This window comes from Enhydra lutris, unplaced genomic scaffold (assembly GCF_002288905.1).
Source record: "Enhydra lutris kenyoni isolate GAN:26980312 unplaced genomic scaffold, ASM228890v2 scaffoldscaffold21, whole genome shotgun sequence".
Lineage (NCBI taxonomy): Eukaryota > Metazoa > Chordata > Mammalia > Carnivora > Mustelidae > Enhydra > Enhydra lutris.
The window spans coordinates 64,562,332-64,575,466 of NW_019154105.1; the positions used below are offsets into that span (position 1 = coordinate 64,562,332).

The window sequence follows — 13,135 nt, forward strand, 5'->3', positions numbered from 1 at the left end:
TGTCATCATCACCATCATCACCACCATCACCATCACTATTCTCTATATCTCCATCATCATCACCATCATCATCATATCATCATCACCATCATCATAATCACCACCATCATCATCACCACCATCATCACCATCACCACCCTCTCCGTCATCACTCCCACCACCATCATCAATATTGCCATCACTGTCACATCATTACCATAACCATCAACAGTGACATCGTCACCACCATTGTCACTGTCATTGGCAGCAACAGCAGCAGTATCACAAGTATTTATTGAATGCTTACTATGCCTCAGACACTGCCACCGGCTTTCCATAAATTATCTCATTAAATCCTCACAACCATCCTGTGAAGTGAATATTAATATCTCCAGTGGCTGAAGAAGAAACTGAGGCTCAAAGAGGGTAAGGAACTTGTCGAAAGTCACACAACTAGGTAAATGGTAGGAAGAAGACCTACGGAGTCCCGTCAGCTGCAGCTGGAAACCCTTCCCACTACTCCATGCTGCCACAGCTGAAAGGTACACAACCTTATAAACTAAAAGCATGTTAACTTCATCACCTCTTTTCGAAATAAAATCTTAAATGTAAAGCAAATGAAAGCGGAGATGCCTGACTTTTAAACCCCACTTGGCTTTGCATATCTGTCTAGCTACTACCCTGTTTCCCTAACATCCACCCTTCACAGCCAGACATCTATAAAGTGTAGCCTTATTCTCTGCCCACTCATTCCTCTACTGTCGAAATCATCAGCCTCTGCACTTAATTCAATCTCAATGTCTCTAGATTTAATGGAAACATCCAGTCCTGACTCCAATGGACCTCCTGGGACACAGTGAATCACTCCCTGCTCTTGGCTTCCATGCGACATGGCTTTCTGGCTTTTATTCTACTTCTGTGGCCATTTTTCTTCAGTCTCCTTGTAGACTCTTCTGCCTCTACTTGGCCATTAAATGGTCAAATTCCCTATGGCTTGGTCCACCCTTCAATGCACCTGCTCATTAAAATGTACTGTTCCCTCTTAGCTGCAGAACTCTGACCTCAGCTCTTTCCCTGACGTCTCCACCAGGAAGACTCAAAAGCACATCAAGATTAAAATGTCCCAAGCCTCATGCAACATTTTTCCCCCTTCCCCTTGCAAATCTGGTCCCCACAGCCTCTTCAGCTTGAGGCTACCTTCTTAATTCCACAGCTAGGATCCCAAGGGTCATTCTTGACTCTTTCTTTCTCTCAGGTACTTCCATCACCCATCACCAAGTACTTATATTTTCCTCCTACATATCCCCAGAGCTGTCCATCTCTGTCCACCTCCATGGCCACACTCCTCATCCTAGCTACCCTCTTCTGTCAGCTGAGCTACTAAAATCACTTCCCCCTGGTCCAGCCACATCTGATCTAGGCCACTCTATTCTGGTCTCTTTAAAACCCAAAGCAGATGGCATCATTCCTTGCTTGAACTTCAATGCCTGCTCATTGCTCATTTGAAAAAGTCCAAAATTCTTACCTCAGCCATCAAGACCCATCAGTACCACCCTCACCTTCCAGTCTTACCTCACACGATCCCATCTCTGAATCTCTGCACTCATGCCTCACAGGCCTTCTTCTGTCTCTTCAATGCAAGCTGTGTCCTCCCATCACAGGGGCTTCACATATGCTGTTCCCTCTTCCTGAAGCCCTGCTCCCCTCCACCCTCTTCACCCAGTGAATTCATACTCATCCTTCGGACCTCTGCATGAATGCTGCATTTTCAGGGAAGCCTTTCCTGAGCTCTCTGCCCCTCAGCTCGAAGCTCTTTGCACCCCTTTATGTTGTAGCCCTAGTCACAGATTACAGACATTGCATATAGTTATACATGATCTGTAACTCCCCATAAGACTGCAACCACTGGGGTACCAGCACCATGTCCACCTTGGTACTTTCCTCCCCTAACACATAGCACAGAGCCACCCTCAATAAGTATCTGTTGGATGACAACATGGGGTGGGGACTCAGAACCTCCCCGACCCTCACGATGGTCCTCCTAGTGCTTCCACGGGTTCTTGGGGTTCCATGAAACACATTGTGAAAATCACCCTTTTCCAGATGGGGTAGATAAAGCCACTGCCCTAAGGGTCTCAAAGGAGCAAAGCAGGACCCTGGAGATCCTGACTTTTGATTTGGGGCTCTGTCCTCTACTCCGCATAGGTCCCCTGAGCCTGTAACTTCCCTCTCCACTTCCCAGCACTGTGTGAGCTTCTATCTCCAAGTATTTGCCACATGTCATGCATGACACCCAGGAACCTCATGTGTGTCTTCCAGCAATGCTATGCCGGGGGAGACTCAGATAATAAAGCCCATCCTACAGATGAGAAAGCTGAGGCACAGGGAGGCTAAATACTGCCCACAGTCATACTGGTGCTGAGTGGCAGTGATCAGGATCAAACCCGGACAGCTGGGGTCCAAGTCCAAATCCATCCAGGTCCAACACTGGGGCTCCTCCCACTTTCCCAACCAGCAGACAAAAGGCTGTCTTGTGGAGAAGGGACCAGGACTGTGCTTGCCTCATGAGCTGGGCCATCCCCTCCTGAATCAGGGGGACAAGGAGGCTCTGATGCATGAGCTCCACCTGCCATGGCCAACTCTAGCCCAGCATACTTCCAAAGGGATTCCTAGGAGGGAGAGAGATGGGCAGCCAGAGAGCCTAACAGTTGAAAGAACACTGAAAATCAACTGTTGCTTATTAATTAAAATAATTTATTAAAATGGAATCCAAGAGGGGCACCTGGGTGGCTCAGTTGGTTAAGTGTCTGACTTCAGCTCAGGTCATGATCTCAGGGTCCTGGGATCGAGCCCTATGTTGGGCTCCCTGCTCAGCAGGGAGTCTGCTTCTCCCTCTCCTTCTGGCCTTCCCCACTGCTCATGTCTCTCTCTCTCTCTCTCTCTGTCCAATAAATAAATAAAATCTTTAAAAAAATTAAAAATAAAAATAAAATAAAATAGAACCCAAGAAAGAAAAGCTACTTCAAAAACTACAGGAGACTGCAAAATACTGTAGAAGAATCCAGCATCCCAGGAAGCCTCTGTGCTAGATGGCATTGTTTGTACACAATGCCTCCTCCCTTCCCACCTTCACCAGGGTTCATGGTGGGCAAAGTATAATCTCAGGGACTTTGGGCTCTGCCATGCAACTTGCCTTGGCCAACAGAACTTCAGCATGTAAGTGAAGACATGAGGTGGTAAGAGGAGTGGCAAGTTTCTACCATACTCTTCTTGTACTTCTGCTGTCTGCCAGGAGAAGGGCATGGTTGAGCTGGGTGTTGGTTCCAGGGTGGGAGCTCCATGGTGCCCATCTGAAACCAACCCACATCCTGAGGCAGAATCACTCCATCCTGCTCCTAGTCCCTCTGATCATTGACCAAGAGAAACAAGTGACGCTTGAAATCTGGGAACTATTCATTACGCAGCGTTATCCTGGCATTACTGCATCAACACTGATTAGAACAACCACTTTCCCACTGTGTCACCTTCAGCAACTTTTTTCAGCCTCTCCTCTCCCATCTTTCTTCACAACACCTATATCCCTTGTCCCAAAACTTTAGCCATGTGCACACCAGGTTCAGGAAATTTTTGCTTTATTTCCCTACAAACCATATCATTCTTTCCTTAATACTTTTCTTTAGATCAGCTCACCATTTCCGAAAATTTAAATGTGAATTTCAACCTCACCCGATGCAACAGCACCCATGATGTGCTAGTGCTAGTTATCTATTTAAAAATAATTTAAACTTTTAAGTGTCTGGATTGCCTATAAAATCCTCTGTGTACCACCAGTGCCAGTCTTTATGGTAGGTTGTGGTAAGAACTACATGAATTGGTCCCCTGAGCAAACTGCCTGGTGTAGATTGAGAATGCGGTGTTTCTGCTGCCACTGGTGATGACGGACCAAAGTCACTGCCCATGTGCCCAAGGCAGGGGTTCAACTCACTGATCATCGTGGTCCCGCCTGCCAGCGCTGCCCTGGTCCCTTGGAAGAAGTCATCGGCAGCGGTCATCCCCTGGGACGGCTTCTGCAGGTAGGTGTTGACATCGATACCTCCAGGAATCACCATCCGTCCATTGGCCTCGATGGTCTTCACTCCACCAGGAACTATTAAGTTCTCTCCTATTTGTCTGGAAACAAACAACCAAAATGGCCTTTGGTTCTTAAAGGAAAGAGAAGATGGCAGCCAACTGTGCAGCTTCGGTTCCATTAGGTAAACATTCCTGAGCCAGGTCCTAGGCAGGGCACTGGGTAGACAGAGAACGCTCAGGCAGGGGTAGGGAGTATAAGGTGGGCTGCTTCACCAGTCCAGGAATCCAGGAAGTCTTCCAGGGGAAGGTGGTGGCAAAGAGTTCTCAGACTAGCCTAGAACTCCTTTAGAACATTTTTATCAACCACTTTGATGATCCAGATTGCAGGATACAGGGTGTACCGTCCCCTTAGCTCTGCAGACCATGAGAGGTAGTGTTACGGGCTGAAGTGGGACCCTCCCAAAAGCTTATGTTGATGCTCTAATCCCAAGGACCTCAGAATGTGACTGTATTTGAGGACTGGCCCTTTACAGGGACAATTATGGTAAAATGAGTTTGTCCCTGTGGGCCCTAATCCAATAGGCTTGGTGTCTTTGTAAGAAGAGGAGATCAGAACACAGACCCGTACAGAGGGTTGACCCCATGAGGACACGGGGAGAAGATGGCCATCTACACACCAAGGAGAGAGGCCTCAAAGAAACCAACCTGCCAACCTCCTGATCTCAGACTTCCAGCCTCCAGACCCACAAGAGAATGAACATCTGTTGTTTAAACCGCCCAGTGTGTGTGGTACGTTGTTACACCAGCCGCAGCAAGCTAATGCAGACAGGCGACTGGGATTATCGTTTTCAGTCTCCTGAGCACTGACCTCAGGAAAGCTACTTAACTTCCCAGTCCCTGCAAGAAAAAACCACGAACATCGTAACACCTGCCTGGAGGGAATCACACTGGGGACAGCAGAATTTTTCTGAACCTGCTGACATCCCTTCTGTTCCCCAACGTGTTAGGTGCCAGCAGGGGTAGAAATTCCAAAGGGAGGGAGAAGGGAGAAGAGCCTAAGAAATTGGAAGACTTGTCCCCTGTGGTAGCAGCTGTGTCATCTGTTGGAACCACAGGCAGGAGACATATTGGAAGGGAGGCTCAGCCAGGACCAGGACAAAGAAGAGAGCCTCCAAGGTCAATGCCTGGCGAAGACCACAAGGTCTGAACAGGAGCACTTTTTCTTAAAAAAAAAAAAAAAAATACAGTGGCTCTGAACTCTTCAGATGAGGCAACAATACTGTAAAGATACAGAAAACACCCGTATTAAAGATACAGGCAAGTGTTGCTGTAGGGACCACCACGTCAGGTCCCAAAGAGAATCCACACCCGAGCAGCTGAAGCGGACGATCCTGGCTCCTCTGGACCCCTGCACAGGGCTGGTCTAAGCAAGTTATGGTGGGTGGGAAGAGGACTCCTCTTGGGCTCTCCCACAGAATTGGGGCATCGTACTCTGTTCCTGAAACTGAAAATAAGTCTAGCAAAAACACAGGGCCAGGGACCACTACTGTGACCACGCCCACAAGCACAGTACTGCTGCCTCTAACGCCAATGTCCTTCCCTCTGTCACCTCCAACTCGATGTGCAGACTCCAGCTGTGCCTGATCCTCCTACTGTCCAGCTCCAAACACGTGGAGATATGTTAGGAGCTGAAGAGCAGGGGGTCCAGGAGGAGATGGCCCCAAACCTTTCACCTGGAGCAGGTCACCCCTGAGAGCCGGCTCTCCTAAGCACTTTCCAGATCATCTCATTCCATGCTTCAACTGGCTTTTCGAGAAAACAGGATCATGTTCAAATGGTTAATGCTGGCAAAGGCTTGGGCGTAACCCAGAGTCGGCATTGGGCTATACACACACACAGCCCCTTGTGTGGGTACCTGGAGCCTGAGTGGGTGTGTGACTCAGTCACCGTGCCGCAGTGCCAAGTACTACCGTTAGGGGCCCATTTTAAAGGCATGACAGTTGCCTCTCTTTATAGGAAGTAAACACATTCTGCAAAGGGGGAAAATGGAATTCAGAGAGGTATGTTGACTTGTCCAAGGCTGCACAGCAAGTCAGTGGTGGGTATGGACTCAAGCCAAGTCCCCCCAAGTCTAATATAATATCTAGCCTCTGCCCACCAGCCTTACTTGCCTTCCGGCTTCTCTTACATCGAAGGAGCAGGCTCTCCCCAGACTGGGATTAACCCACATGGAACTGCCAGTGCATTAGGAGAAAGAACGCAAATGGTTCTCAATGGCAGTATGTGCAGAACAGGAGGCTCCGTGAATTAGCCAGAATTATTCTCCCTCCCTGCACCCGCAATACCACCCTTGCCCCCTACACAAGTGCTCCCAGGCTAGCATCTGAGTCACCAGCCCTCGGCAAACTGGATGGAACCCTCAATGAATCCTAACCTATTTAACACAAACACAGCTGACACGCTTTTAGGAAAACTGGGCAAATGGCCACAAAAGAGAAGAATTCTTGGTGTTCAATCAAAGGGAAGGAGCATAACTGAGCCTCCTTATGCCAGGTTGTACCTGAGGTCAGTATAGGTGGTCCCTCTGGGTCTCAGCCCTCCCACTCCTGCCCCCCAGCCAGAAGGGCTCCATGCTCCAAATGACCATGCAGAGACTCGCTCTGCTTAGTGAGGTGTGGGGAGGAGAAACAGAGTCAAATAAAAAGGGGTTTCTGACTAAGAGGAGTTGACAAATAATGAATTGTGGACACTGCATATTTCCTGAACAACTCGGTCTACCAAAGTCCCTAAGACTCCAGGTGTTCACTCATACAGCAAGCACTTAATAAATGTAGCTTGCCCAGTAAGCACTTGCTTCACATATACACATTTTGGACTGCAAGGCTCCTGCAGAGCTAACCTCAATCCCATGTGACAGGTGGGTAGGTGGTCCCACAAAAGGTTCAGCATCCTTTACCCCCATGCCCCAGAACCCTGAGGCCCCACAAAACAGAGTTCACCCCGGAGTGGTTGTCTCTGTATTGAAGCAGGGGGTTGACCTAGAAACACCACTCCCCCACCACCTCTGCCTCTCTCCCTCTCGTTCCAGCCTGTACTATGACCAAGAGCCCAAGGTCCTGCTGCCTGACAGGCCAGGGTTCCTCTGCTACACTTCCTATCAATACTCCTAGCACCTCTCGTATCCGGCACTGACTAAGGCAAGGTCCCTAGTCAGGGTCAAGTGCAGCTTGGGGACTGTGGGGACAGGCACACAGGCTGGCGAGCAGAGGAATGCTGCCAGCATGGGCGTCAGGGAAAGCTTCCTGGAGGAGGAACCACATGAGCAAGACCCACAGGACAGAGAGGGGTTGGGGAGTGGGGTGGGGGGAAGGCAGTGAAATGAGAATGTGGGGTGGGGCAAGGTGTTCCAGCCAGAGGATTTATGGGTGCAAGGTTCCAGGTGAGAGCTGCTGAGCTAGGGCAGCAAGTACCACGTTTTCAGTGTGGCTAGGAAGAAGCAAGAAGGAATCCAGAGGAGGAAGAGAGGCTTGGGCAGGACTTGAAATGGTTGGAATCTGGGACTGGAGTTGGGGTAGGCAGAGGGAGGCAGAGAAAGGCTCCATGCTCTCCTGAGCTCTTCACTGGACAGGTTGTGGACATGGTCTCTCCATGTTCACGGCCATCCACAGTTCCCTCTTATCCCCTCACCCACTCCCCCCTCCCCTCTTCCCTCCCTCCTTCTTCCTCCCTTCTAAACTTCCCCTCTCCCCCCACCAACTCCTCCTCCTCCTCCTCCTCATCAAAGGTACAGGACACCAGATGGTCCCGTTAACAGACCCCATTTCCATTTGACCTTCACCTCGTTCACATTTCTCTCTGCCTTTCCTTCCTGCGTCAGCAGTCCAGGCTGGATGCTGAGAGTCTCTGGCTCCTACTCTTCCAGACTCCAGGGGAAGATGCGGAGCAACGAGCGAAACCAGGGCACTCACCATGTGAAAGAAAGAGAGCTGAACCTCTCCGTGACTAGCCAGTAAAATGTGGTCGCCCCATCAAAACCAGTCTGGTGTTGTGGGCTGAGCTGGGAGCCCCCTAACTTCTATGTTGAAGCCCTGACCCCCAGCGTCTCAGAATGTGACTGTATTTGGAGACGGGGCTTCTCAAGAGGTGACTACATTAAAATGAGGCCATTTGAGTGGGGCTCTTATCCAACAGGAGGGATGTCCTGTGCACATGCTCACATGGGAAGACCCTGTGAGCGCAGGGCGGGAAGACGCCCTCCAAAAGCCAAGGAGAGAGATCTCAGAAGAAACTGTCCCCGCCAGCGCCCTGAGCCAGGATGGGCAGCCTCCAGCCTGGGAGAAGTAAATGTCTCTTGTTTCAGCTGCCCAGCCTGGGGTTTTTTGTACAGTGACCGAGCAGATGGAACACACTGGGATGTCACAGCGAGAGAGGAAGCCAAAAGGGACAAAGTGCAGGAACCCTCCAGCCCCGTGCTGGCCACCGCCCTGTCCTAACATTCTTCCTTTTTCTCCTGGCTCCCTCCACCCAATCCAGACACTGTGGGCAGGTCACAGAGCTGTGAAGTCAGTCCTGTGTATTAGGGGGGCCTCTACGCCTGGCCCCGAGCTGACAATGTGGGGCAGCATGTGGACCTCACTGTCCTGCCAGGTGTACTTCCCTCCTCCTTGTGCTTCTGATGGCCTGCCTAGGGCTGGTGCAGTGGGAACATTCCAGAATCTCTAGCCCCTCCCCACCTGCAGTTTCGACCTCCCCAAATCTTTGTATCCCTGATATTCACAGCACAGTCATTCTGGGACAGAACTCTAAGGGCCCAGCAGCCTGGAGAGACTGGCTTTTTTTTTTTTTTTTTTTTTTAAGAATTATTTATTTATTTGAGAGAGAAAAAGAGACTGAGAGAGCAAGTAGAGGTAGACAGAGACAAGCAGACTCTCTGCTGAGCAGGGAGTCCAACACAGGGCTCCATCTCACAACCCCTGAGCTCAAATCAAGAGTTAGATGGTCAAGCAACCAAGCCACCCTGACACCCCAAGACTGGCTTCTTAAAACCCATGTTTTGGGGATGCTGGGCAGGCTCAGTCAGGGGAGCAAGCAGCTCTGGATCTCAAGGTCTTAAGTTTGAGCCCCACATCGGGCGTAGAGCTTACTGAAAAAATAAAATCTTCCAAAAAAAAAAAAAAAAAAAAAGGGGTGTGTTTTGGTCAACTCACTTTATAAGTCCATCTTCCAGGTAGACATCGGCATAGAAGGACTGGTCGTCATTAATGATCCGTCCACCTTTGATGAGGAGTCGGTCACTCTGAAAAGCCAAGCAAAGTATCAAGTGTCACTAGGGAAAAGCCAAGAATTTTTGTTTTAACTTTTAATAATAAAGTTATCCAAGTATTTTCAAAAGTAAAGAAATGTCATAAAAAAGCCCCCTCACGTCCATCACCCAGACTCAAAAGCCTCAGTGACTGGTCACTCACATTTCACCTATTCTACCTCCCCCCACCCACCCCGCTGCTCCAACACTTCAGTCTTATTTTTACTCAGGTGTTGTAAAATAAATCCCAAACAGCATACGCCGCCACCTAGAAATAACTCGGGATACATCTCCAACCGTTAAGGAGTTTTTAAATAATCGGAAGAGCAACCCATCATGTCAATGGACCCGATTCACAGTAATCCTTTCCTAGGTGTTAAGAGCCCACCCTCAATTTTACATGGCTCTACAGTGGGTGATTCGAGCGGGGCTCTGTCTTCAGTCCCCACCCTGATCTGCCTCCCCGCGGCCTGCCAAGATCTATACCAGCCTTCCTTCCCCTCCGACGCCGTTCATTTGTTGAAGAAACGAGATCATTCATAGAACAGGAGTTTACTAGGGTGTTATTACTGAATAGAATAAAACTCCATTTAGATACCCTTTAAAAGCTAACGGAGAGACTATAAAATAAAGATGACTCCCCCAGAACAACCTCCAGTCAAACATCTGAGGTTTCTTTCCACCGTTCTCGACTCCCCATGGTTGTAATGATAGTGCTAGCATCCCTCCACTCATCCATGCCCCATTACGCGCTGGCTCACTGCCTCGGCTCTCAGCATAGGGCCAGGCCCTGAGTGGCCAGGACGGAACAGGGACAGAGTGGGATGTGCTCTCCTGGAGCGGACGGTGGGAGAGGCAGAGGTATAAGAAGCCACGGGTTTACAGGGTTACAAGAGGAAAAGGGGAGGGCGCCCACCATGAGAGCAAAGAGAAGGTGCTGTTACCCTTACCAGGAACCAGACCAGGCCAGCTCACACCTAAAAAAGTAAGTTGAGATGAGCTGTTCCAAACAAGCAGTAGGGAAGAAGGCCAGGGAAGGCAAACCTTCAGAGTCTAGACAGAGACAACTGGTAGTCAAGGTCCATAGGCAGCAAAAAACACAGCAAATTCTAGGAGCCAAAAAGCACACAACTATCTCCTTTTTGCATTGTATCATAAGAGTGTCCCCAAGTTATTACGGGTTCCTCATAATCATAAGTGACTACAAAATATTCCATCTTCTGGATACACAATAAATTGTTTAGTGATCTGCCTACTGTTAGACACTTATTTTTGTGTTTTTACAATGGTATGTATTGCTGCAATGACCTTTTCTGCACACAAAGCTTTTCATTCAGCTTGAATTGTTAGAATCAATTCCCAGAAGCATAACAACTGGGTCAAACAGTATAAACCTCATTGATGGCCCTTGATAAATATGATGAAATAGCTTCCCAAAAGTATTGCTCCAATTTGCCATGCATAAAATCAGCAAGCACCCTGCATTATCATTAATACCTACTTGTTAATTTGCATTTCTTGGAGGTTGAGAATTATTTTGTCCTGTGCTTATTTATACTTGCACTATCTCCCAGCTGGAGATGCAGGGATGAATGAAACACACAGCCTCTGTCTTTAAGGCCCAGCCTTTGGGTAGGGAGAGAGACAGTCAATAGACAATTGGAGTAGACACTTCCAATGGAGTGTCTTCCATAGGTTTCCCTGAAAGCAGAGCCTGAGACAAATGACTGGAGGCCGATAGTGTCTATGGAGATGACTGCACAAACCGGAGTGAGGAAGTAGGGAGAGGCAGGCAGGCACACAAATCCCATGCAGAGTGTTCCCTGATCTGGCAAACAGTGGGGTTAACTGGGGCTTGATCCCACCAGGACCCTCTGAGGAACTGTACAGAATACAGCTCAGAGTGGTCCCTATGGTCTCAGGGCATCAGCCATGAGAGGAAGGCAGAAGACACTACACAAACCCAGAGAACAAGGATTAACCCAAACTAAAGAACCAGGGAAGGCTTGCTGAACAGAAACAGGGCATGCAGCCTGCCACTCAGGACCCTCTTGTGGCATTGTGCATCAGCCCTGTATTTCCTTCAGAGTGAAAGCCAAGGTTAGTGAGACCCGATGTAATCTGGAATCTCGCTACCCAGGCAATGTTCACTCTCTCACTGGCTTCAGGTCTCTCTTCAGCATCACTTACCTGAGAGCCCCCTGGCTGCCCTGTCTGGAACACCAGACACCTCTGCCCTACCAGCAAACCCCACACCACTGCCCACTCTGCTTCATAGTACCAACTACAGTACACCCCACACACTATATACTTACATGCTTATCTAAAATGTGACTTGCCCACTGACATCAGAACTGTGGGGCTCCCCCATTGACAGGGTCAGACACAACTCATGGGGGACTACTGCATATACGTTGATGCAGATAATGGTGACAGCTGAAATGGTGCCCTGCAGCTGTCCTGACAAGACTGTTAGCTTCATGGGGGTGAAGATTTTCCCTCTGCATCTCTGATACTCAGACACAGCCTAGCTGGTTGATGGATGGATGGATGGACAGATGGACAGATGGAAGGATGGACAGATGAACAGACAGATGGATGGGCGGATAGATGGAGAGATGAATAGATGGACGGATGGATGGGAGGATGGATGGGCAGATGGATGGATGAATGGACAGACGGATGAATGGATGGACAGATGGACAGACAGACAGATGGACAGATGGACGGACAGATGGATGGATGGGTGGGTGGATGGACAGATGGATGGATGAACAGACAGATGGATGGGTCCCTGAACTGATTCTTGGAGGATCAAGAATGGATCTTGATGGAGAGCAAAGGCATCACAGCCATGAGACAAGGAACTATGGGCCATGAGGCAGGGAAGACAAGTATGAGCCAACACATCCTGCTCCCCAGCAGGATGGGCTCTGGCTTCAAGCTCAACCACTCTCAGGCCCTACAACTTGCCTTTTAGCCCTAAGATAGAAGTCAGCCACAACTTGCACAATCCCCCTCCAGGACCAAGGGAAAGAGGAGGTTGGGGCTCTACATATCCAAAAGGAGAAATAAAATGGTGTGCAGATTTCCCCAGGCTCCAGAAAGCAGGGAAATGTGAGTCATCAGCAGCAGCTGGTGCATGGCTTCCAGAACATGCACCCCCCTCCATGGGGGCTCTGTCACATTTAATAGAGGGCTTTACAGGCTCAGCCTGAAAGGTAGTATTTAAAGTACTGTGCACCAGAAGATCAGCCCCACACTTCTCTTCCTAGAATCAGATGGTGCAGCTTGTGTTCAAATCCACCTCCGTCCCCAACTACCGGCAGATAGTGTATGTAGCTACTGCAAGGGGTCCCTTCTGGTGTTCTCAAGGGGCAAGTGTATTTCTAAACCAGCATGTCCATAACGAGGCAAGAGCTGATGTCACTTCTTCCTTTTCTTCCTTAACATTAGCAGTGCCTTTGCCTTTTAGTTGGTATTTTCGGAATCATGCTCTTTGGAACTCTACCACAGAGGGATTTAAGTAGATACTATTCCCAAAGGGGAATCACAGGTGTAGTGAGTTTAGAAAATTCTGGGTTAAGCAGAAATAAAGATCATTTATACAACTGGAATTCCCAGATTCTTTATTTTATTGATGTATAATGTGAATATGTAAGAAGGGAGCTGAATTTACATATTTTCCAAACATAGATCTTTTTGTGGTATGGAAAATTTGATAAGGATGTTTTCCCCAGACAACACCTTAGAAATTGTGTTTTACAAGAGTTAAGCTCCCCA

General features: G+C 48.8%; 1 protein-coding gene across 2 annotated transcripts in view; it reads right to left on the minus strand.

The window, feature by feature from the left end:
• Positions 1 to 13,135, minus strand: part of LOC111148916 (collapsin response mediator protein 1) — a 71,633-nt gene that overhangs the window by 38,470 nt on the left and 20,028 nt on the right. For both annotated transcript variants that reach the window (XM_022505707.1, XM_022505708.1), the window contains exons 2-3: positions 9,258 to 9,346; positions 3,965 to 4,149 (exon numbers count right to left, since the gene is read on the minus strand). In XM_022505707.1, the coding sequence (XP_022361415.1) occupies positions 3,965 to 4,149; positions 9,258 to 9,346 (274 nt within the window). The remainder of the gene's footprint in view (positions 1 to 3,964; positions 4,150 to 9,257; positions 9,347 to 13,135) is intronic.